This window comes from Mobula hypostoma, chromosome 13 (genome assembly GCF_963921235.1).
Source record: "Mobula hypostoma chromosome 13, sMobHyp1.1, whole genome shotgun sequence".
In the NCBI taxonomy this organism is placed as follows: Eukaryota; Metazoa; Chordata; class Chondrichthyes; order Myliobatiformes; family Myliobatidae; genus Mobula; species Mobula hypostoma.
The window spans coordinates 39,709,648-39,732,077 of record NC_086109.1 but is presented as its reverse complement, the minus strand read 5'-3'; the positions used below and the strand labels follow the sequence as shown (position 1 = coordinate 39,732,077).

Sequence of the window (22,430 nt, the reverse complement as noted above, 5' to 3'; positions counted from 1 at the left end):
TAACGCTACAAAAAAAGCTTGAAAAATCAAGCATAATTAAAGCTGTCTCTTTTTGATTGGCAGCCATTTTGACTTTGTGTTAATATAAACTGCAATAGATAGTTTAAGTTGCCCATTTTACATCTTTCCCGAATTGTATTTCCATTGCCTTCTATGGAAATAAAAATCAGGGAAGTTATTAAAGGGCAATTGTATCATTATTTCACAAAATCACAATTAAGACTCAGATATAAACCATTCATAAGTAAATACTAATATTCAATAGCATATTTGTTAAAGATTTTGGCTAGCCCTCCATGTCTGCATATTTTTGCTGTAAGATACAATCCTATGACTGTTTACTTTTAACTATGCAAATTGTTCATATTTGATTTCGATAATGTTAATTATAGTTATTGAGAATACTGTTGTGCCTTTTAACATTTGTCTACCAATACTTTAGGTTAATGGGTATTTGCAATGTCCTGAATACTGGTAACATTATTAAGAGTTACAATGCTGCTTACGTTACATCTGAATGCCATAATTTTCTGATATCCTTATGGGAAGTATGCCTGTTGCAAAATTATTTTGTACCAATGGGACAATTTCTGTAAGTGGGACTAGCCCATGAAGCACTGTGGTCAGTATGGGGTGATTTAGACCCAAGAACTTATTTACAGTACATTTTGGAAAAGTCTTATGATTCTATGACAATAATAAGGCAAACAAAAACTTCTCATCTAACTTTACCAAAGGAAGGTAAGTATTGAAATATTAAAAACATCAGAAAACCAGAATAAGAATTGTAGTATATGCCTTGGGCATGCAATTCAATATTTGCAAGCATATGAATTGAATGAAGCAGCTGTAGATATGAAACCTCTGACATCCTTTTCAATTCAGATCATCCGCATTTGAGCTGCATTCAGCCTCAAGAGGATATAGAATAAATGTACCATTACTGCCAATCTATAAAATTTCACCTTTGCACAGGAAAACTAAATTTGGATCAAGCACTTAAATCCTTCATAGCTTACTGAAGTGCACTGCAAACCTTTCCATGACCACGAATTTTCTTGGAGCCATATATCTAACTCAAATTAATTTTATTTACAAATAGAGCTCATTAATCACTGGATTAAAATTTTGACAATACATTGAAATCAAGAGTGTTTTATTAAAGTTCTCTTACCTCAAATTCCAATATAAATGTTTTGTGTATAACTTAATATTCTAATAATAATCTGGTGAACCGTTATTATAAGAGTAACTAACAACACTTGGGACAGTAGGTCAAAAAGGTGAACTCATTTACACCATCCGCAAGTGCAGTCAATGCGGAAGCTTTGGAGCTTTAAGTAAAAGTTCCACATTCACATTTTGTGACCAAAGAAACGGTATTATTTCATCATGTTTTCCTAATCACAGAAGGCCTGACAGAAAATTGGAAATTGGTAACTACAACTCAGTTCAGTTTATGTAATTTATGTATGTATGTGCTTAATGATATAAAAAGGAAGTTAAAAAGCTGTTTCTAACTTCCATTGCCCATAAAATGCAGCCCGCACTGAAGCACTTTGGCTGGAGAAGAGTTTGAACTTGGTTGCACTACTTAGCTGCAGCTATTTACTTTTATATAGTTAACGTTACCACAGAAAATAATATTTTCATCTAACGGTTATATGTTTAGCTTTGGTATTAAATCAATGATCAAATCAATAATTAAAAAATAGCTAACACCATGAAATATCCCAAAATAAAGGATGTTACAAATTCACAGACTGAACACGTAGAGCAGCAAGTACTTTTGAATAACTGTGCAAAATCACCTTTTAAGATGCCACACCCTGCTTAATACATCTCCAGAGCTGAGATGTTCTCACTTCATACTTTGAATTTTGCTCAGTATTGCTTTTCTCTGTTAAATTCAAAATGACTATATTGTTTGATTGAACATATTTTTGGTGAAACAGTAATTTCGTGTACTACAATACAAAATCTTCAACAGCATCTTGGATGCAAGACAAGAAATAAAAATCTATGCAAGCAACAAATTATATCAAATTTGTGTTCCTATAAATAACCCCATTACTACCAATTTAAAAAAGACTAGACCAACCAACTTCGTTGCTTGATACTTGAGGTAATTTTGGGACTCTACAAATTCAGCTAACTTTTAAAATGTTATTCCTTACCTTTCTGACTCCCCGATTTGCACGGCAACGCGTTGTACTTATTCAAACAGCTAACAGTTTGACCTTGTCGGTTCATAGTTGTCAGAGACTTGGAATTGCTGCTGATTGCTGTGGCTGCCCTTGTAGTGGGGCCAGGAATCCTGAAGAGAAAAACATTCTGGCTTGAGTGTAAATATGAAGCAGATTCATAGGAGAGAACATGCTTTGCGCTGTAGTAACAAGACGTTCTGGGTTTAACCACAAATGGAAGCAGCACTGAAATCAGCAAAGTGAAAAAAAACATCAAATTATGCTGATCCACGTATCAAGACTAAAAGCTAAAGAAATTACCTCACTACTCTTTAGAAACATGATATGCCTGCAGGATTACAAATCTTGTTTTATTTCAGATTAAGGGATAGAGTTCAGTGGTCATCTTAATGCTAACTAGTAGTACTAAAATACAATTACTAAGAGGGATATAAGGGGAGTAGGAATGGGAAGATACCCAAGCTAACTTTAATATTTAGCATAAGTCATCTGTTATTGAATCACAAGCAGAACATACCACTGCTGAGCACAGATTCCTAATCCTATGATTGGACAGTAGCTCTAAACAAAATTTTAGAAATTATGACTCAAAAGGCTGAGATTCCTACCCACAATCTGCAACTTCCTCTTCTGGTCTGTTCACCAGAGCTTATCAAAGATTGCCTGTTTAACTACTTCAAAGCAAAGCTTAGTTTATACCAGGGCAATGAACAAATGAGAGTTACATCTAACAAAATTTCTACAATATCAATTTTCCCCTTTTTCTTTGGAGTCCCAGGTTCAAACTAGAGGGTGGAGACACAAGAGACTGCAGATGCTGGAATCTGGAGCAATGATCTGCTGGAAGAAATCCGCAGGTCGAGCAGCATCACAGGAGGAAATGAATTGTCACAGTTTTGGGTCAAACCCCTGGATCAGGACAGGTTCAGATTAGAGAATATTAGTCATAATGAGAGATTGGACAGAGCTGACTTGTTTTCTTTGGCGCATCGCTCCTTCCTTTGCATAGCGCTCTAGAATGGGAGATGACCCGCTTCCAGCCCAGTTCTTTTGATTCTGAGGAGGCAGATGAGACCGGTCTTGGACCAAAAGATATGGCACTTTGTGGTCGGATATTTTTAAAGGGGGTGCACGTCCTGCCTCGTCCCTGTGCCGAAGACGCCGCGCCCCAGCGGCCTCAATGACTACAGACCGGTAGCATTGACCTCCCACGTCATGAAGACCATGGAGAGACTTGTTCTGGAGCTGCTCCGGCCTATGGTCAGGCCACACTTAGATCCCCTCCAGTTCACCTACCAGCCCCGACTAGGAGTTGAGGATGCCATCGTCTACCTGCTGAACCGTGTCTATGCCCACCTGGACAAGCCAGCGAGCACTGTGAGGGTCATGTTTTTTGATTTCTCCAGTGCGTTCAACACCATCCACCCTGCTCTGCTGGGGGAGAAGCTGACAGCGATGCAGGTGGATGCTTCCCTAGTATCATGGATTCTTGATTACCTTATTCTTAATTACTATTGATTACTTGATTACTATTCTTAATTCCACATCCCATTCCCATTCTGACATGTTTATCCACAGCCTCCTCTACTGTAAAGATGAAGCCACACTCAGGTTGGAGGAACAACACCTTATATTCCGTCTGGGTAGCCTCCAACCTGATGGTATGAACATTGACTTCTCTAACTTCCGCTAAGGCCCCACCTCCCCCTCGTACCCCATCTGTTACTTATTTTTATGCACACATTCTTTCCCTCACTCTCCTTTTTCTCCCTCTGTCCCTCTGAATATACCTCTTGCCCATCCTCTGGGTCCCCCCTCCCCTCCTTGTCTTTCTTCCCGGACCTCCTGTCCCATGCTCCTCTCGTATCCCTTTTGCCTATCACCTGTCCAGCTCTTGGCTCTATCCCTCCCGCTCCTGTCTTCTCCTATCATTTTGGATCTCCCCCTCCCCCTCCAACTTTCAAATCCCTTACTCACTCTTCCTTCAGTTAGTCCTAACGAAGGATCTCGGCCTGAAACATCAACTGCACCTCTTCCTACAGATGCTGCCTGGCCTGCTGCGTTCACCAGCAACTTTGATGTGTGTTTCTTGATTACCTGACTGGCAGACCACAGTACGTGAGCTTGCAACACTGTGTGTCCGACAGAGTGATCAGCAGCACTGGGGCTCCACAGGGGACTGTCTTGTCTCCCTTTCTCTTCACCATTTACACCTCGGACTTCAACTACTGCACAGAGTCTTGTCATCTTCAGAAGTTTTCGGATGACTCTGCCATAGTTGGATGCATCGGCAACGGAGATGAGGCTGGGTACAGGGCTACGGTAGGAAACTTTGTCACATGATGTGAGCAGAATTATCTGCAGCTTAATGTGAAAAAGACTAAGGAGCTGGTGGTAGACCTGAGGAGAGCTAAGGTACCAGTGACCCCTGTTTCCATCCAGGGGGTCAGTGTGGACATGGTGGAGGATTACAAATACCTGGGGATATGAATTGGACTGGTCAAAGAACAATGAGGCTGTCTACAAGAAGGGTCAGAGCCGTCTCTATTTCCTGAGGAGACTCAGGTCCTTTAACATCTGCCGGACGATCCTGAGGACGCTTTACGAGTCTGTGGTGGCCAGTGCGATCATGTTTGCTGTTGTGTGCTGGGGCAGCAGGCTGAGGGTAGCAGACACCAACGAATCAACAAACTCATTCGTAAGGCCAGTGATGTTGTGGGGATGGAACTGGACTCTCTGATGGTGGTGTCTGAAAAGAGGATGCTGTCCAAGTTGCGTGCCATCTTGGACAATGTCTCCCATCCACTACATAATGTACTGAGTGGGCACAGGAGTACATTCAGCCAGAGACTCATTCCACCGAAATGCAGCACAGAGTGTCATAGGAAGTCATTCCTGCCTGTGGCCATCAAACTTTACAACTCCTCCCTTGGAGGGTCAGACACCCTGAGCCAATAGGCTGGTCCTGGACTTATTTCATAATTTACTAGCATAATTTACATATTACTATTTAACTATTTATGGTTCTATTACAATTTATTATTTATAGTGCAACTGTAATGAAAACCAATTTCCCCCGGGATCAATAAAGTATGACCATGACTATGACTATGACAATGTCTCTTTCCTCTGTTTATGCTGGGCCACTTTTGGAAAGAGGCTTTGAGAGTATTCTTGAACCATTTTCTCTGTCAACTTCATAATTTTGTGCTGCGTCAATGCTGAGAAAATAGCTGTGTTGTGCTTTTTGTTTTGGGTCTGTAAACAGTGTGGCCTGTTCACTGGAGTGGACTGGGTGTAACCAGACCATCAGTGTTGGGTACACTTGCCTGGGAGAGAATGCTGATGGTGGATCACCTTTTCTGACAGTGGATTTAAAGCACAGTCATGTTCTGATTCTGACTTGTTTACTGTTCCACGCATCAGGATGCATTGAAATCCCTTGCTTACATGGAGCTCGCAGAATAAACGGTAAACGGTGTACATAATACTATAAATACTACCATAAATTCAATGATGAGCATAAAACAGCATAGTGGAGCAAATATCGTCATGTAATCTGAAATAGTGCAAAACAGAATGCTGAAGTGACAATAATGAAATAGCCAATTGAGGCAGGGAATGTGGCAGCAGCAGTAGGAAGTGAATGCGGAAAAGGGCACTGATTAAGAGGGCAGAGTGAAGTAGGAAGAAGCTGTTCTTCCATCTGAGACAGTGCTGATAATAACCCTCCAGTGCTTTGAGGTGCCTGCTGCATGTAGCCTGTAATTCAGAGCCCAAGTGAACAGCAAGCATAACTGTTGCCTGGCAGACCACGAGCATTCCCTTGGGATTCAAACATATTTGCCTCAAATTACCCAAAGCTGTGCCAGTGCACCAAAGGCAATGGGAAATCCCTTTGTCTGTGGTTCCTACAATGTAGCCTAGGGTTTCATCATGAATCTTTATTGCTGGTAAAGACTGCGTATAGTTTTTCATATATTCTATTGTATTCTTTATTTTCCTTTAAATGCCTTCAAGAAAATGACTCTCAAGGTAGTATATGGCAACAAACACGTATTTTGATAATAAATTTTACTTTTATTTGTTCATTGGAGAAAAGTTAGTTGAGGACCTGTAATTTGTAAATGTTAAGTACAAGGGTCACATTCTAATATTATAGCAGAGGTTCATACTTTTTTTTTGTCCTGTAGATTAATTCCACTCCAGCAGCAAGCTTTGAAAATAACGTACAGCACTGCAGTCAGAGAAACTGAGAAAATGGGGGTGCCATCTATCGCTGGACTTCAATTTGCACTGAGAGTCAGAGTTGTACTGCCCAGAAACAGGCCCTTCAGCCCATCATGCCCAGGCGGATCTTTTACCCATCTACACCAACCAGGCTGATCTTTTACTCATCTACACCAATCCCCATTTATCCTATTGGCCCACATTAGGACTCTATATCTTGCCTATTTAAGTGTTGTGCTAAATGCCTCTCCCTGATTCCTCTACCTCCTCTAACAAATTCCAGATATCAACCACTCCCTCTGTAAAAACAATTTAATCCAGGAATTGCCAACAACTCTCCTAGTTCTCACCTTAAACCCATGCCCTTTGGTTCTTGATACCGCTTCAAAGTAGAAATGATTTTGACCATCTAATAATGCCTCTCAGAATCTTAAACAGATTGCCCATCAGTCTCATTTGCTCTAAGCAGAACAATCCCAACCTACCCAGCTCTTCTGACAACAAAGGTCCTCCAACCTAAACGACATCTGAGTGAATCTCCTCTATACTCTCTTCAGCAAACCACATCCTTCCATCATTGTGGTGACCAGAATTACACACAATACTCCAAGATCAGCCAGAGATCAAGTCTGTTGGATTATTACGGAGCATTAGGTGGTAAGAATATGATTTAAATCGCTGGTTATTGCTAGCAGTTCATTCCCAATAAATTGCACATATTCCCCATAAGTAATAAGAAATGTTAAAATGAGGTATAGGTTCTAAAAGTCCCAACTTTCTGGTGGCGATCTGCCAGATTTCCCAGCAATGTTCCACATTGAGTCCAGAAGCACAGCGTGAACCAGCTGAATTCCATGCCAGTTATGTTATGCCCCTATGTCACATTAGACTTTATGCACACTATAAACTGCCTTTGAACATAGAACACTACAATGAAGTACAGACCATTCGGCCCACGACGTTGTGCCAAGCTTATAACTTATTCTAAGGTCAATCTAACCTTTCCCTCCTACATAGCACTCCGTTTTTCCATCATCCATATGCCAATCTAAAGAGTTTACTAAATTTTCCTAATGTATTAGCCTCTAACACTACCCCTGGCAGCATGTTCCATGCGCCCACTACTTTCTGTGCAACAAAGCTTACTTCTGACATCCCCCTATACTTTCCTCCAATCACCTTAAAGTTATACCCCCACGTATGGGCTGGGTGAGATTGGTGCTGAGAAGTAAAAATTAAAATGATTGAATCATCAAACACAGGGTGGTTATGATTATGGGATGAAGGCAGGAAAGTGGAGCTGGGGGAGAAAATAAATTAGCCATGATCAAAAGGCAAAATAGGCTTGATGGGCTGAATTGCCTACTTCTGTTCCTATGCTCAATGGTCTTATTTTCCAAGGTCAAAATAAATAACCTCTTCCAATTTAAGGGCAAGAGTCCCTTCATTTTATATCTCTACAGGCTAATTGTGAAGACTGAATTTGAGGCTTCCTGCCACAAAGTACTGACAAAAGGGTCTTAAGAAATCTTAATCATCTACCAGTTGTCAGCTGTTTGATTTGTTTTGTATCATCAACTTACTTCTATGGCCTTACATTATTGCTCTGCAATTTTAACATTAATTTGTGCTGTTTCTCTGTGCTCTTTGATCCATAAAATTGTCCTTTTGCTTACTTTTGGTTTTTTCTGCACTAGCCTCACTCTCTGAGAGTGCTTATTTCAGATGTTCTAAATAAACTCAAACACACCAAATCAGAGTCAACATAAATCAATTCCACACTGAGAATTGTTTCTGAAGAAAGCTTAATCCTTGGTGTTAACCTTGACACAAAATCAAATTTACACACTTGCCTTTAGTATCTCATTAAAGCCACTATCTGGCACAGTCTTACTGCATTTAGAGCAATACCTAAACCAATAAAAGTTTAGTTGTCCTTGTTAGCATGCAAACACATGGGTTGAATTAATAAAAAAAAAGAGCTCTTCAGTGATTTTCTCATATACGGACTATCCAGTGATTAAAAGGTGATTTGTTTGAAGTTTTCAGTGCATTAAAGGGAATTCGGCCTATAGAAGTACTCCTGCTGGCTGGGGAGTTTCAGACTAGAGGAGAGCAGTCTGAAAATTCAAGCCAGATCTTTCAGGGCTGAGTTCACAAATAACTTCCACATGCAGAGTTCTGGCAGTTTGGTACATTTCCCATGAATGGCAATTGGTGTTAATTTCAAATCTGATATCAATAGATAATTGCCAACCAAAGACTTGAAAGTATATTGGGGAATGAAATATACGTGGAATTAGGTCACATATTAGTTATTAAATGAAAGAAGGAGCCTGGAGAGATTCAAAGACAAATTTATACTTTATTGTTTCACGGTTACTGACAACAAAGTAATATTCTTTAAGGATGAACAAACTAATAATGATCACTTATCACAAATAGCTTTTTCACTTCAGGAGAATTTTATATTACAAATGAGGGCAGATTCAAAATAGTTTACAGAAAAACTTCAGTTGCTTTGTACAATACAAGTTTAGAACTTCTAGATAATGATTGCACATCATGGATAACCAAAGCCAAATGTAGAATCAAATGCAGAGAGTAAGACAACAAGACAATAACCTTCACATCCTTCCTGAAGCCCAGTGTTTCAATAAATGTTGATGCTGATTAAAGTAGAGGGAATGGAAGTTCCAAAAGCAAGAAGGTTGGAAAGTATTGGTGACGTGGAGGAAGACTGGCTTCATTGATTCACAGAACATCAGAGGTTTAGGAAAGATGAAAAGCTCCACTGCTATCCCACCTACTAAATATGGGTAATTAATGGCAATTATTGAAGTAATAACTGAAGTCAATAGGCTGGATGATCCAGTACAGTTTGAATAACAAGAACAAGGAGCAACGTTCAAAATCTTTAAACAAGAGGTTCTGCAGATGCTAGAAATCCAGAGCAACACAGACAAAACACTGGAGGAACTCAGCAGGTCAGACAGCATCTATGGAAATGAATAAACAGTCAATATTTTGGGTTTTGAGACCCTTCATCGGAAGTGATTCAGCAGGGACTCATCAACATGCAAAATCTTTAACCATTTTGACAGCCAGAGAAGCACTGGGAGTTCCTCTTCATGCCATCACTTTCTCTCAGGAGCATCAACTGCTCGTTCTTTTCCTTCTATTAATTCACATCTGTCAAGGGATTCAGAGCATCAATGCTTTGACAGAGGCAGTGCTCAGTGCTTGGCAACACATCAATGCAACAGAAATGTCAAAGGAAATGCAAAAATGAAACCTGAACTTTTTCTAAGCACTACTGACAAATGTGGGCAGTCTTAACTTTTTGACTGTTCTGACACATTTGATTTTGGAGAGGTGGAAGTGTCTCCAATTATTCTGCAATATGATGACAGATAATTTCCTCATCACCAAGACTCAGAAAACATCCTTACTCATGAAAAAGGATCTAGTGCTTTCCCAGTATATGTCTTCTCGGGCTTACACTAGATCACAAGCGTTGATTATAACTGACGTTTCGGTGACAAATTCTGCCATTTTCACGAAGATGGGGGAGTTCGTCATCAAAATACCGGTTATAATTGATACCTGAACCGGCTGGAAGCCCGAGAAGTGTTTATTCCTCCTCTTCATTTCCTTCAACAGTTTCTTCAATCTGTTTTTCCAAGACTAGTTCACATTCACTCTTACACATGCTGACCTACACTGGACCTTCACCCTCATTTTCAGAATTCCCACTTTCTCTGTCATCTCCTTCAGTCCTGTGCAACTGGAATTCTGACCATTTGTGATGATCTAACTGTTGCATCATTGATGGCAATGGCTTTAGTTGCTTAACTCTTAAGCACTAGAAATCCCTTCCAAAACACCTCTGCCTTTCCACTCAAGAACCTAAAAGCTAACTCCTGTGACCAGGTCCCTGCTATAATCTCGAATGAGAATGCTCCCATAAAATACCTTGGAATGATTTTGATGGTAAGATATGATTAAAAGGAAGAAACATTTGTTGTTCTTGAGGTTACGTGATTCTGTTTTCATTTGTAAATACAGAACTGATGTGGTGCTGCCTCACATATTTATACATATCTACAGTACAGTACGAAAAGCTTGGGCAAATATCAATAGCTAGGGTGCCAGCCTTTTGCACTGTACCGTATTTGTCAACATGAAGTGGAGAGTGAGTTTGTAAATCTGGAGGGAGCAAAGAACGCTTGGAATGGCAAGGGTGGAACGCCGCAGGAGGGGTGTGGGACAGGTGGCAGAGAAGGAGTGCCAGGGGTGGGGGGGGGGTGGTTGGTGAGGGTGCAGACCCACCCAGCCCTGAGTCGCCAGGCAAGGTCATTTGATTTCAACGATTGGTCTATTGATCATTACCGAATGCCTCTCTGGTGCTTTAAGCTCCCTTCCCTCTCCCTTCCCCTTTTCCCAACCATGATTCCCCTCTCCCTGCCCCCTTCCCACTCTCAGTCCACTATAGAGACCCATACCAGAATCAGGTTTATCACCACTGACGTATGTCATGAAATTTGTTTTTCTTGTGGTAGCAATATAGTGCAATACATAAATTACGTAGGTTCTATGCAAAACTCTCAGCCTCCCTAGGCATATACTGTATGTGTATGTGCCCAAGTCTTTTGCACAGAACTGTAAACATACTTTTCAACACAGAGTACAAAATGGTTTTACTGTTCATTTTTCGTTATAGCTATTACTTGCTCCAATGAAAGATAGTCTGTTGATAGCTCTACCTCTGTAAATAGCCTTAAAACATGAAAGAGCTATTAGACATTACAATTTCAATCGTTTGAATGAAAATACACAAAATCCTTTCCAAAAAGCCTTTTTTTCATTACAGTCTTTTCAGTGTCTGCCAAAATTTGTTTCTCCAGACCACAGTCTTTTGGAGCTATTGCAACTGTTAAAACTACACTTCCCAACTGTAATTTCCACAAGCCAGGAGGCATTAGTGATTGTGTATTCAAGCTCTTTAAAGGACAAATTCAGCTTAGATTTTTGTTCTGCCTGTTAAGAATTCTAATATGAAGGAGTAGAACATTTAGTACCTTGAGTCCACCTCTAAACCAAGCAAAAACATAGCAGATCTGACCATAACAATAGCTTGAAATTCCTTCCTACCCCAATAACTCCTGACCCACCCCCAACCTTTCTTATCAAGATTTATCAAACTCTGGTTTAAAAGCACTCAACAAGCTTTGCTTCTACCATGCTTTGAGGAAGAACATTTGAAAGGCTCACATCTCTGTAAGGGAAAAGAAATTCTCTTCATCTCTGTCTTAATGGATGACCTCTTTCTAAAAAGTCACCCCTAGTACTCTGTTATCCCAGAAAAGGAAGCTTCCCCTCCAAATCTACTGATCAAACCTTTCATGCTTTTATCTGTTTCAATCAAATCCCTTCCCACTCTTCAAAACTCCAGCTCGTCAGCCCAAGTTTTCTCATAAGACATCAGATATTAGTCCCGTATGCCTTATCTGGACTACTTCTGAAAATAACTCCAAACTGATTATTCTTAAATGTACAGCCTTTATGATTTTAACTGCACGAAAAGTACATGCATTTATATAATATCTTTTGCATCACCAAATGACCCAAAAGCCAAAGAATTCATTTCAATACCCAATTGCCCAATCACCCTCTTTCATCAAAAGACAACAGCAGATGGTAGAATTGGTCTTCAAACTATTGTCACAACACTATTGTGGTGTTTAGACCCACAATCTATTGACTCACAGGAAATGATGCCTCTGTTCGAGTAAGCCTCCAAAGATTTGTTCCCAGTCATAGGAATGCATGTGGTTCAATGCCAAAATCTCTAATACAAATTATCTTAATGCAATTAAATTGGTAGTGTAGCTCTGAAGTGTTGCTAAAATATGCTGCACTCTACTGCATTCCTGCAGTGGTACAAGGCTTTTGAAAATTCAACCAAAATAATTCAAAGTTCAGCAAAGGAATCTCAGAAAAGCCCTTGGTGCTCTTTCTTAAGTCTATGCTATTTGGCTATTTAAGGCTATTCCTCTTTTTTCACCATGTAATTGCCTGTCAGCTTTTGGACACATTACAGAGAATTAAATCCTGCAGGTCTGACAGAAACATAATGGAGTTTTACCAATTCCCCACATCCAATCATCCAACACAGCATGTAAATTAGTCAGTGCTCACATAAAGTTTAAAGGCCCTTCTTCCTGCCCAGAGATTGTGAAATGTAATTATGTATTTCTTTCACAGTTTCTTCCTATATTTCCCATAAAGTTCTGAACAAAGCCCCGTTGTTTTCACTAACTTCTCCAAGCAAATGTGGGGCCACTCCTTGGATTGTGGTGGGGATTTTTTTTCACCGAGAAGCATAGTGAACATGATCTTCACCATGCAACAATTCAAAGAGAAATGCAGAGATCAGTACCAATTATGTGTACAGGCGTCCCCCGCTTTTCGAATGATCGCTTTACGAAACCTCACTGTTACGAAAGACCTACATTAGTACCGTTTTCGCTTTCAGAAGGTGTTTTCACTGTTACGAAGAAAGGCAGTGCGCAATAAGAAATCAGCACGCGATAAAAGGCAGCGTGCACCCCGAGCAGCTGCTCTGCCCCGGATTTAGAACGGCATTGTTGAAACACGTTGCATTGAGCAGCCGTTAGCAAGATGAGTTCTAAGGTGTCAGAAAAGCCTGAAAGAGTAAGGGTGTTACACTTAGCGTAAAACTAGACATAATTAAGCATTTTGATCATGGTGAACGAAGCAAGGACAAAGTGAGTTTGGCTTGTGGAAGTTGACGAAGATGATGTTGAAGAGGTTTTGGCATCCCATGACCAAGAACTGACAGATGAAGAGCTGATGCAATTGGAAGAGGAAAAGATAACAATCGAAACCGAATGCAGAAAGTGAAGCAACTGTGTGAGATTTCTGCTGCAATGATAAAGTACGACTTTAATCTTGCAAGGGTACGTAGGTTTAGGGGATATTTGCAGGATGGTTTGAGTGCTTACAAACAACTGTATGATGGAAAAATGTGCGAGGCTCAGCAGTCAACCAAGCCTTCCACATCAGCTACAGGAGATGACGAACCTCGACCTTCAACATTGAGGCGGGCAGTCCGATTGCATCGCCTCTGATCTGGGCTGACAATTACGTGTTGGCGGCACCTAATTAATTATCATGTTTATTTCGGCTTTTTTCTTAACGATGTGCTGTGTGCCTCCCGGCTACTGCTGCGTTCTTCACGGCAATGTATCGGGTCGGCGGCCCAGAGGGTGGGGGCCACTGCACCACCCAGCCTGCGACAACTCAGTCTAACACACCATCATCAGTGTGCTCGGTGCTGTTTTCCCAGTTCCGGTAAGTGATACTACACGGTACATACATTATTTCTACTTTATATAGGCTGTGTATTTTTATGTGTTATTTGGTAGGTTTGGCAGCTTCATAGTTTGAAGGTTACTGGAGAGAGTGTTCTTGCCAACAGCACTTGCGTGAGATTTTCGCTACGGAGATCTGTGCAGGCAATCGTGGTAGAGAAGTATTTCTACTTTATCTAGGCTGTGTATTTAACATATTCCTGCTTTTACTACATGTTACTGTTATTTTAGGTTTTATGTGTTATTTGGCATGATTTGGTAGGTTATTTTTGGGTCTGTGAATGCTCACAAAATTTTCCCATATAAATAAATGGTAATTGCTTCTTTGCTTTACGACATTTTGGCTTACAAACCGTTTCATAGGAACGTCCTACCTTCGGATGGAGGGGGAAACCCTGTACTGTCTTTTTCAACCTAACCATACACCTTTTGGAACACGTTTGGAATATGACTCAAAACCTTTGGAAGAATCAGAAGAAATCCATGATAGGCAGAAAAGGAATCCGTCCACGGATGCATGGAAGAGAGAGTCTGATCAACAACTGGAAAAGATGAGTGCAAGTTGAGAAGTTGAAACCAGGTAAGTGTGAGGTGATTCATTTTGGTCAGTCAAATATGATGACAGAATATAGTATTAATAGTAAGACTCTTGGCAGTGTAGAGGATCAGAGGGTTCTTGGGGTCCAAGTCCATAGGATACGCAAAGCTGCTGCGCAGGTTGACTCTGTGGTTAAGAAAGCATACAGTGCATTTGCCTTCATCAATCATGGGATTAAGTTTAGGAGCCGAGAGGTAATGCTGCAGTTATATAGGACCCTGGTCAGACCCACTTGGAGTACTGTGCTCAGTTCTGGTCGCCTCACTATAGGAAGGATATGGAAACCATAGAAAGGTTGCAGAGGAGATTTACAAGGATGTTCCCTGGAATGGGGAGCATGCCTTATGAGAATAGGTTGAGTGAATTCAGCCTTTTCTCCTTGGAGCAACAGTGGATGAGAGATGACCTGACAGAGATGTATAAGGTGACGAGAGGCATTGATCGTGTGGATAGTCAGAGGCTTTTTCTCAGGACTGAAATGGCTAGCATGAGAGGGAATAGTTCTAAGGTGCTTGGAAGTAGGTACAGAGGAGATGTCAGGGGTAAGTTTTTTATGCAGAGAGTGGTGAGTGTGTGGAATGGGCTGCCGGCGACGGTAGTGGACATGGATATGATAGGGTCTTTTAAGAGACTCCTGGACAGGTACATGGAGCTCAGAAAAATAGAGGGCTAAGGGTAACCCTAGGTAATTTCTAAGGTAAGGACATATTTGGCAGAGCTTTGTGGGCCAAAGGGCCTGTATTGTGCTGTAGGTTTTCTATGTTTCTATGTTTTTAAGTGAAGAATTCTTGAATTTATCACACATTCTTCTGTTCAGCAAATGTCACTGATCATCCTGTACAATGATTAGCTCAGAACTCAAACCTGCAAGGTAAAAACAGAACTGAGCATTCATCATCTTCCTCTCTGCCATCAGATGAACTAATCCATGAACACTACCTTAGTTTTTACTTGCTCATTATAGCCTTTTTGTGTACTGTATTGCATTGTACTGCTACAGCAAAACAACAAATTTCACAACATGTGCCAATGATATTAAACCTGATTCTGATATGAATCTGAACATTTTTCAGAAAGCTCGTTACTAGTTAGGTATTGTGATCTACGGTCACAATGTGCTAAGTGGCAGATTCAGAAAGCGTACAACCAAGGCTTTATATAAAAGTCTACACACATTGATAAGTCTTTATATTTAACAATATGAACAATTGTAATATATAACATTTTGTATTACAAACAGTAATAACAAGAGTTACAAGCGATCCATGTTAATGTTATTAGCGTTCATAGTTTTTAATTTTTGCAAAATAAAACAATAACATATCTCCCATCAGCCAATGAAGTAGGTGGTAAGTTACCATGCATGGTAACATAGTGGTTAGCACAACGCTTTACACTGCCAGTGGCCCTGGTTCAATTCCTGCCCCAACCTGTACGCCGTTTGTACGTTCTCCCTGTGACTGCATAGGGTTCCTCCAGGTGCTCTGGTTTCCTCCTACAGTCTAAAGACATACTGATTGGCAGGTTAATTAGTCATTGTAAATTGTCCCATGATTAGGCTAGATTTAATTGCTGGCTGGCATGGCTCAAAAGGATGGAAGGGCCTCTTCCTCGCTGTATCTCAATAAATAAAAAGGTATGTGACTGTTCTGATGTACAAGGGAGCAAGCTTGATATTGGACAGTACACTAGATAACAAAATGCTTCATCAGCATTGATTGTTGCACACATTTTAAGAACAGAATCAGCTAGATTTATTTTCCGTACAGCAACATGTTAACAGGAAGCTGAGGTCTAAGAAAGTGTTGGATAGACCATATCAAAAGTGACTTGTCACGCAAGTTACTAATATGTGTATTTAGTACAGAACCAACAATGAAGTGAATTAATTTGCTGACATTATTACTCCTGAGCTGATGAATGGGAATTCAATACCATTCAAATAAAAGGAACTGAGTGCGTTTTGGACAACTTTTCCCTACCCATAAGCTAGACTGATACCACAATGCATGGTAACTTTTTGATGTTCCAGCACATGCAGACTGATGAATTGAGAAGATGAAAGGGTTACGTAATCGTGCACTGACAGCTGCTGAATGGCTGATGCCTCCTTTCAGAGGAAACTGACTGTAATTTTAAAATGCAATAGGACACAAATAATACTATGCTCAGCAGTCATTTTGAATCCAATGCCATTGGGGATTCTTAAGAGAATGACAAACCCTAACCTTTGATTGCATGTGCACATCATTATGTCACTCTTCTTCCCTTGATATGCGCTTTAATGAGATATGACAGCTTTCAGTGGAGTGGGTACCACTTACTTCCTTAGCAGCCATCAATCTGGTTCTCCCGGCCTTTGAAACAGTAGTGAATTACCAAAAATAAATCAGTCATGACTAATGTTCCCTCTAATTTTTAGTAGTCAGTGTGCGCAAAAATCTTACATTGTGCAAATTTTTTTCCAGTGACAAAAGTATGTACGCACTGAATGCACACATGGCACAGTTTATGTAGATTTACAAGATATTTGACATAAAACTGCACAGAATAACAACAAAATAACATAAATATTTAAGTCACTCAGTTATTTTTTCTCTCCCCTGTCTTTGGCATTTACCTATTCTTTGTCATCTCTGTCTAGACTAATCGAACTTCCATCTGATTGATAGCTTTTGATTCTCATTATCATATCCAAATGACATTCACCTGAATGGTTTCTCAGCTTGTTGTTGAGTTGATTCATTAGGCTAAAACCTCGCTCACACTCTGCACTACACAGAAGAAAGGTTCCCCCAATGTCCGTCAACTGTGCAAGGTCGCAAAACTGTTCATTTTGAAGTACAAATGCCACCATTTAAGCAAAGTTTGAAATCAGTTTGGAATTAATTTTTTCTTGCATGGAAAATTTGAAATCATTAAACTGTCTAACTATTACAGTATTTTCAGCTAGAAAATCATGATATTTTAGACATAAGGCATTAACTTGTTCATTGCCAAATGTGAAGTCACAATCGGCACTTGCAGAGAGATCAAAAGCTGACCATTCTTGTATCTCATCTTCAGGAAACCTTTCTTCTAAATGAACACAAAGACTATTTATAAAAGTCAACAGCGAACTTGTATCTACTGTGACATTTTCTTCATGTTGTTGGCTTAGCAAAACTTCAACTTTGTCACTCCACGAAACTGTCTCCCAGATACTGCTTTCGTATCTTGTTAATTTTGCCTCGTGCAAAATGAAGTGAATCAATCGGTGTCAGGCCACTCTTTTGCTGAATCTTGCACAGTGCAGCCAGTTCATCAAAGACATTACTTCGCTTCTTTTGAATTCGACATAGTGAATCAATATTTTTTCCAATAAAAACTTAGTAAGCCATCTACAGGATTTGAAACAGATCTTTGTAAACTTTATGATATGAACACTGTCCGCCAAAGATGGCTGCCGCCGTGATGCAGCTGTACAAACCAGAACAGGGAAGGTGAGGTGACATAAATTAGTGACGTGCATTATGGTATTTGAAAAATCGACTAACTATTTAACAGAAACATTGAGCTAAAAGGTTATTTTGAATAAGTATTATTATTAATTACTATATTATTTTAGGTAACTATCCTTTCGTGCACACATTAATTTCCTTTCGTGCGCTAGTGGAAAAACGTGTGTGTGTGCGCACATGCGTACAGCTTAGAGGTAACATAGGTCATGGCTACTATTGAGATGAAGGACCTGCTCTCCAAATTGCACCCAGTGGGGAGCTACATCAAAAGGAACAAATCAGAGATAGTGTTTCAGTGTTAGGTTCATTTCTCCAGCTTGCATCCCTGTTGGAGTGTGGCTCCCTCACTATACAGCAAAGATGAGTGAATTTATAGCAGTGAACGTTGCCAAACCACAGGCAGCAAGTATTTCATCATTCGTGAAAGCTGACCTGGGAAGGATTTGCTTGGTAGCTGCGCACAATATCCAGAAATAAAAGGGCCTGCCAAGACCATAATTTTCAATGACATGCAAAGACTGAGGTAGAATAAACTGCACTCCAGCACATAATGAGTACCCTGACCACAAATGGCGCTAGCACCTCAGCCTGATGTGTGTTCATTTATCAGCAGACACGATGGAACTCTCTTCCTAGCCTGGCAAGGGGTCATTAACTGATCATGAGCCTTATGAACAAGCACAAGTCATTAAGCAAGCAACTGTGGGAAAGGAATCCTCACAAGTGGCTTTATGAGCAGTACAATTGCTCATAAAATATTTTATGGCCTATGTGACACTTCGTGTTGTGGTCTATGGTACAGTCAAATAATTCTTGCCAATCCACTCATGGTCTAGTTGTTCATTTGTCGGAACCATGTTCTTCAGAAGTACTGAACACTGAGTAATGATCTAAATTTTATTCATTCAAGCAGCAATACTCTGCTGATTGTTCCCTTGTTAATTAAAATTTGGTAATATATTTAACAATTTTGTAGGTTAATTGGGCAGGGAACCATTTGAATGGCATGCAGTATAATGGAAGGAAGAATAAATAAGCATGAATTACTTAGTGCAGTATTTTCCTGTTGGGAAGGAGATTCTGAACCAAGCTACTACAGATTATGTAACTTTATCTTCATGCCTTATGGTCCAGTTCAACAACTCTAAGAAGGTATGCCAATTTAGGGTCAACTGTCTTTGGTAAATAATGCAATGCTACCTTCTGAATATTATTAAATATATCCCCTACTTGGAATTTACAGGGGTCATTGTTGTTCAGTAGATCATAGGCTCGGTGAATTCTTGCTCTTCAAGCATTCTCCTAATCAATTGGCCTCAGGATGCTCTGGAAAACTGGGGGTGGTATATGAATCCGAGATTGTCTTTGCTGAGAAATGGGTCCTGAGCAACAGATAGTTGTTCATAATTTCCTGTCATTGACTTTTATAGTTGGCAAAAAAATGGTAGAGAATATTAGTGGACAACGTAAGACTCATTGCCCCTTAAACTTCTGTGAATGAGCTGATAACGATCCAGATCTTTCAAATGCACACTTTTAAATTTAATATCTCACACCACGCTGGAGGAACTCAGCAGGTCAGGCAGCATCCGAGGAAAAGATCGGTCGACGTTTTGGGCTGGAACCCTTCATCAGGACTGTAGAGGGAAGGGGCAGAGGTCCTATAAAGAAGGTGGGGGGAGGGTGGGAAGGAAAAGGCTGGTAGGTTCCAGGTGAAAAACCAGCACCTTGGTATGAACACAGAATTCTCCAACTTCCGGTAATTCCCTCCCCCTCCCTTCCCCTATCCCTATGTCACTCTGCCCCCTCCCCCAGCTGCCTATCACCTCCCTCATGGTTCCGCCTCCTTCTACTACCCACTGTGTTTTCCCCTAATCTTTCTTCACCTTTCCTGCCTATCACTTCCCTGCCTCCCCTCCCCCACCCCTTTAACTTTCCCCTCACTGGTTTTTCACTGATTTCGTGCAGTGAAGCATTGTTTAGAAATTCCAGCGGTTCAACACTGGAGTTTTAAAACATCGTTTCATGGTCAACTTGCACAGATTCAGCTCAGTGCCATGGGATAACTGGCACAGCTGCACTGCAAGATATCAGTTCTCCAGCCCCTGAAAGGCCACATTCACAGGGGTATGTACATGCCAGCTATGAGTATAACGGCTGCCATGGATGAGAAGCAGGAGTTGAGGGGGAAGTGGGTGATTGGAGTGAAATGCAAAGGAGCATACAGCCCCACTCTGCCATAATTAGGCCACATTTCATTCAAGTATCATTGGTCAAAGTCAAAGTCAAATTAAAATTTGTTATCTAAGTATGTATATTTAACCATATATTACCTTCAGATTCATTTTCTTGTAGGCATTTACAGAAAAATTGATACAGTAGAATTTATGAAAACCCAGGCATATGCTGAAGGTAGTTGAGGAAACCTGAATTTTATGTAAATTCATGAAGTTTGATTGACCTCAGAAAGGAGGCAGTACATATGCTCCTGTCCCCATTCCTGTTTCCCTCTCTCACCTCATCTCCTTACCTATCCATTACCTCCTTCTGATGCTCCTCCCCCTTCCTTTTCTTCCATGGTTTTAGACCTTTTCCGTTCAGATTCCCTCTCCTCCAGCCCTTTATCTCTTTCACCAACCAGCTTCCCAGCTCTTTACTTCACCCCTCCCTCTCTCCCAGTTTCACCAATCACCTACCACCTTGTACCACTGCCTCCCCTCCCCCCACTTTCTCACTCTGATCTCTCATCTGTTTTTTCCAGTTCTGATGGGGGATCTCAGCCCAAAATGTCGACTGATTACTCTTTTCCATAGATACTGCCTGGCCTGCTGAGTTCCTTTAGCATTTGTGTGTGTTGCTTGGATCTCCAGCATCTGCAGACTTTCTCATCTTAATGATTTGATTTATATGAACAGAATGCAAGACAGGCTTTTCACTGTATCTTGGCATATGTGACAACAATAAACCAATTCCAATTCTAATCTCTGACGTAACTATAATTTGTGCGTGTGCTCTAATTGTTCCTTCAGTACTCACTAATCTGTCTGATGTTTAAATATAACTCTTGGACTACATTTCCTAATAATACTATGCACATTGCTTTGCTGTGCTTGCTCCCTTTTTAAAACATTGCAAACTATCCAGAGAGGGATTAAAAACTCTAATTGCCTCATGATCAACCACCAAGAGATGAGGAGGATAAGCAGTGGAGAGGCAGGCTGAGGAAGAAGAACATTGTGACTTTGCTAAGGTACATGATGACAAATGCTGACACAGCAAAAGCAAAAGACAGACAAGGGCATGTCACATGAGCAGAAAGAATTATATATTCATCCAGTCCATTGAAGGGCCTTGACCTGAAATGTTAACTGTCCATTTCCTTCAACACACGCCGCCTGACACGCTGAGATCCTCCAACATTGTGTGAGTTGCATTTCACTGGTGCAATTTAATTCACTTAGTGTAAGAAGTCAAGGGTGAACCTCTATTTTTCACAATGCTTGGCAAATATTCACATGCTGTTATGCTTTCATTGTTCTTAAAAACAAGAGTATGGTTCTCGAGAGTAAGTGCAGATATAGGCGAGTATGTGGAACTGACAACCCATCATCTGACCCCTTGTTTAATAGCTGTTAAAAGCTGCACTGCTGTCTGGACTTGTAACTGAGCTAACTCAAACTGGCACTGGGTGCCATGGCCTCACACTATATGCATCCCAAAGTGACTGCCACTTTTACGTGTCTATATTGCACAACTTTCTAATGTATACAATTCTAATGTACTTTCTAATGTACACAATGTATACAATTCTTTAGATTAGATTAGGTTCAACTTTATTGTCATTGTGCCGAGTGCAGATAGCATCTTACCAGAAATGCAAAGAATAGTGTTATTTACAAAAATAACTGTGAATGAAAAGTAAGTGCTACAGCACTCAAATATAAAAGTACTGAGACAGTACAATATGAGTGCAAAACTGCTTAGCGCTGTGATGTGAGGTTTAGCAGGGTCACAGACTTGGGGAAGAAGCTTTTCCTGTGCCTGCTGGTGCAGGAGCGGAGGCTCCTGTAGCGCCTACCGGATGGGAGGAGAGTAAAAAGTCCATGGTTAGGGTGAGATGCACTTTTCGCCCTGCCCAGGCAGCGCTTATGGTAGATGTTCTCAATGGTGGGAAATTGGGTGCTGATAATCCGCTGGGCAGTTTTCACCACACACTGGAGTGCTTTGCGGTCCAATATAGGCCAATTGCCATACCACACTGAGATGCAGTTGGTGAGTATGCTCTCAATGGTACAGTGGTAAACGTCTGTCAGTATCCTGAGCTTTCTTGATGCTTCGCAGGAAATAAAGGCACTATTGTGCCTTTTTGATCAGGGTGGAGGAGTTCAGGGACTAGGCGAGATCCTCGGAAATGTGGACACCAAGGAATTTGAAGCTTGATACATGCTCCACTACAGCTCCTTTGATGTAGATGGGTCATGAGTGTGGCTGCTAGCAT

General features: G+C 40.7%; 1 protein-coding gene across 4 annotated transcripts in view; it reads right to left on the bottom strand.

The window, feature by feature from the left end:
- The window catches only part of LOC134355549 (neuron navigator 1-like), a 664,756-nt gene that overhangs the window by 481,312 nt on the left and 161,014 nt on the right, over positions 1-22,430 (bottom strand). For all 4 annotated transcript variants that reach the window (XM_063065565.1, XM_063065568.1, XM_063065567.1 and 1 more), the window contains one exon: positions 2,178-2,317. In XM_063065565.1, the coding sequence (XP_062921635.1) occupies positions 2,178-2,317 (140 nt within the window). The remainder of the gene's footprint in view (positions 1-2,177; positions 2,318-22,430) is intronic.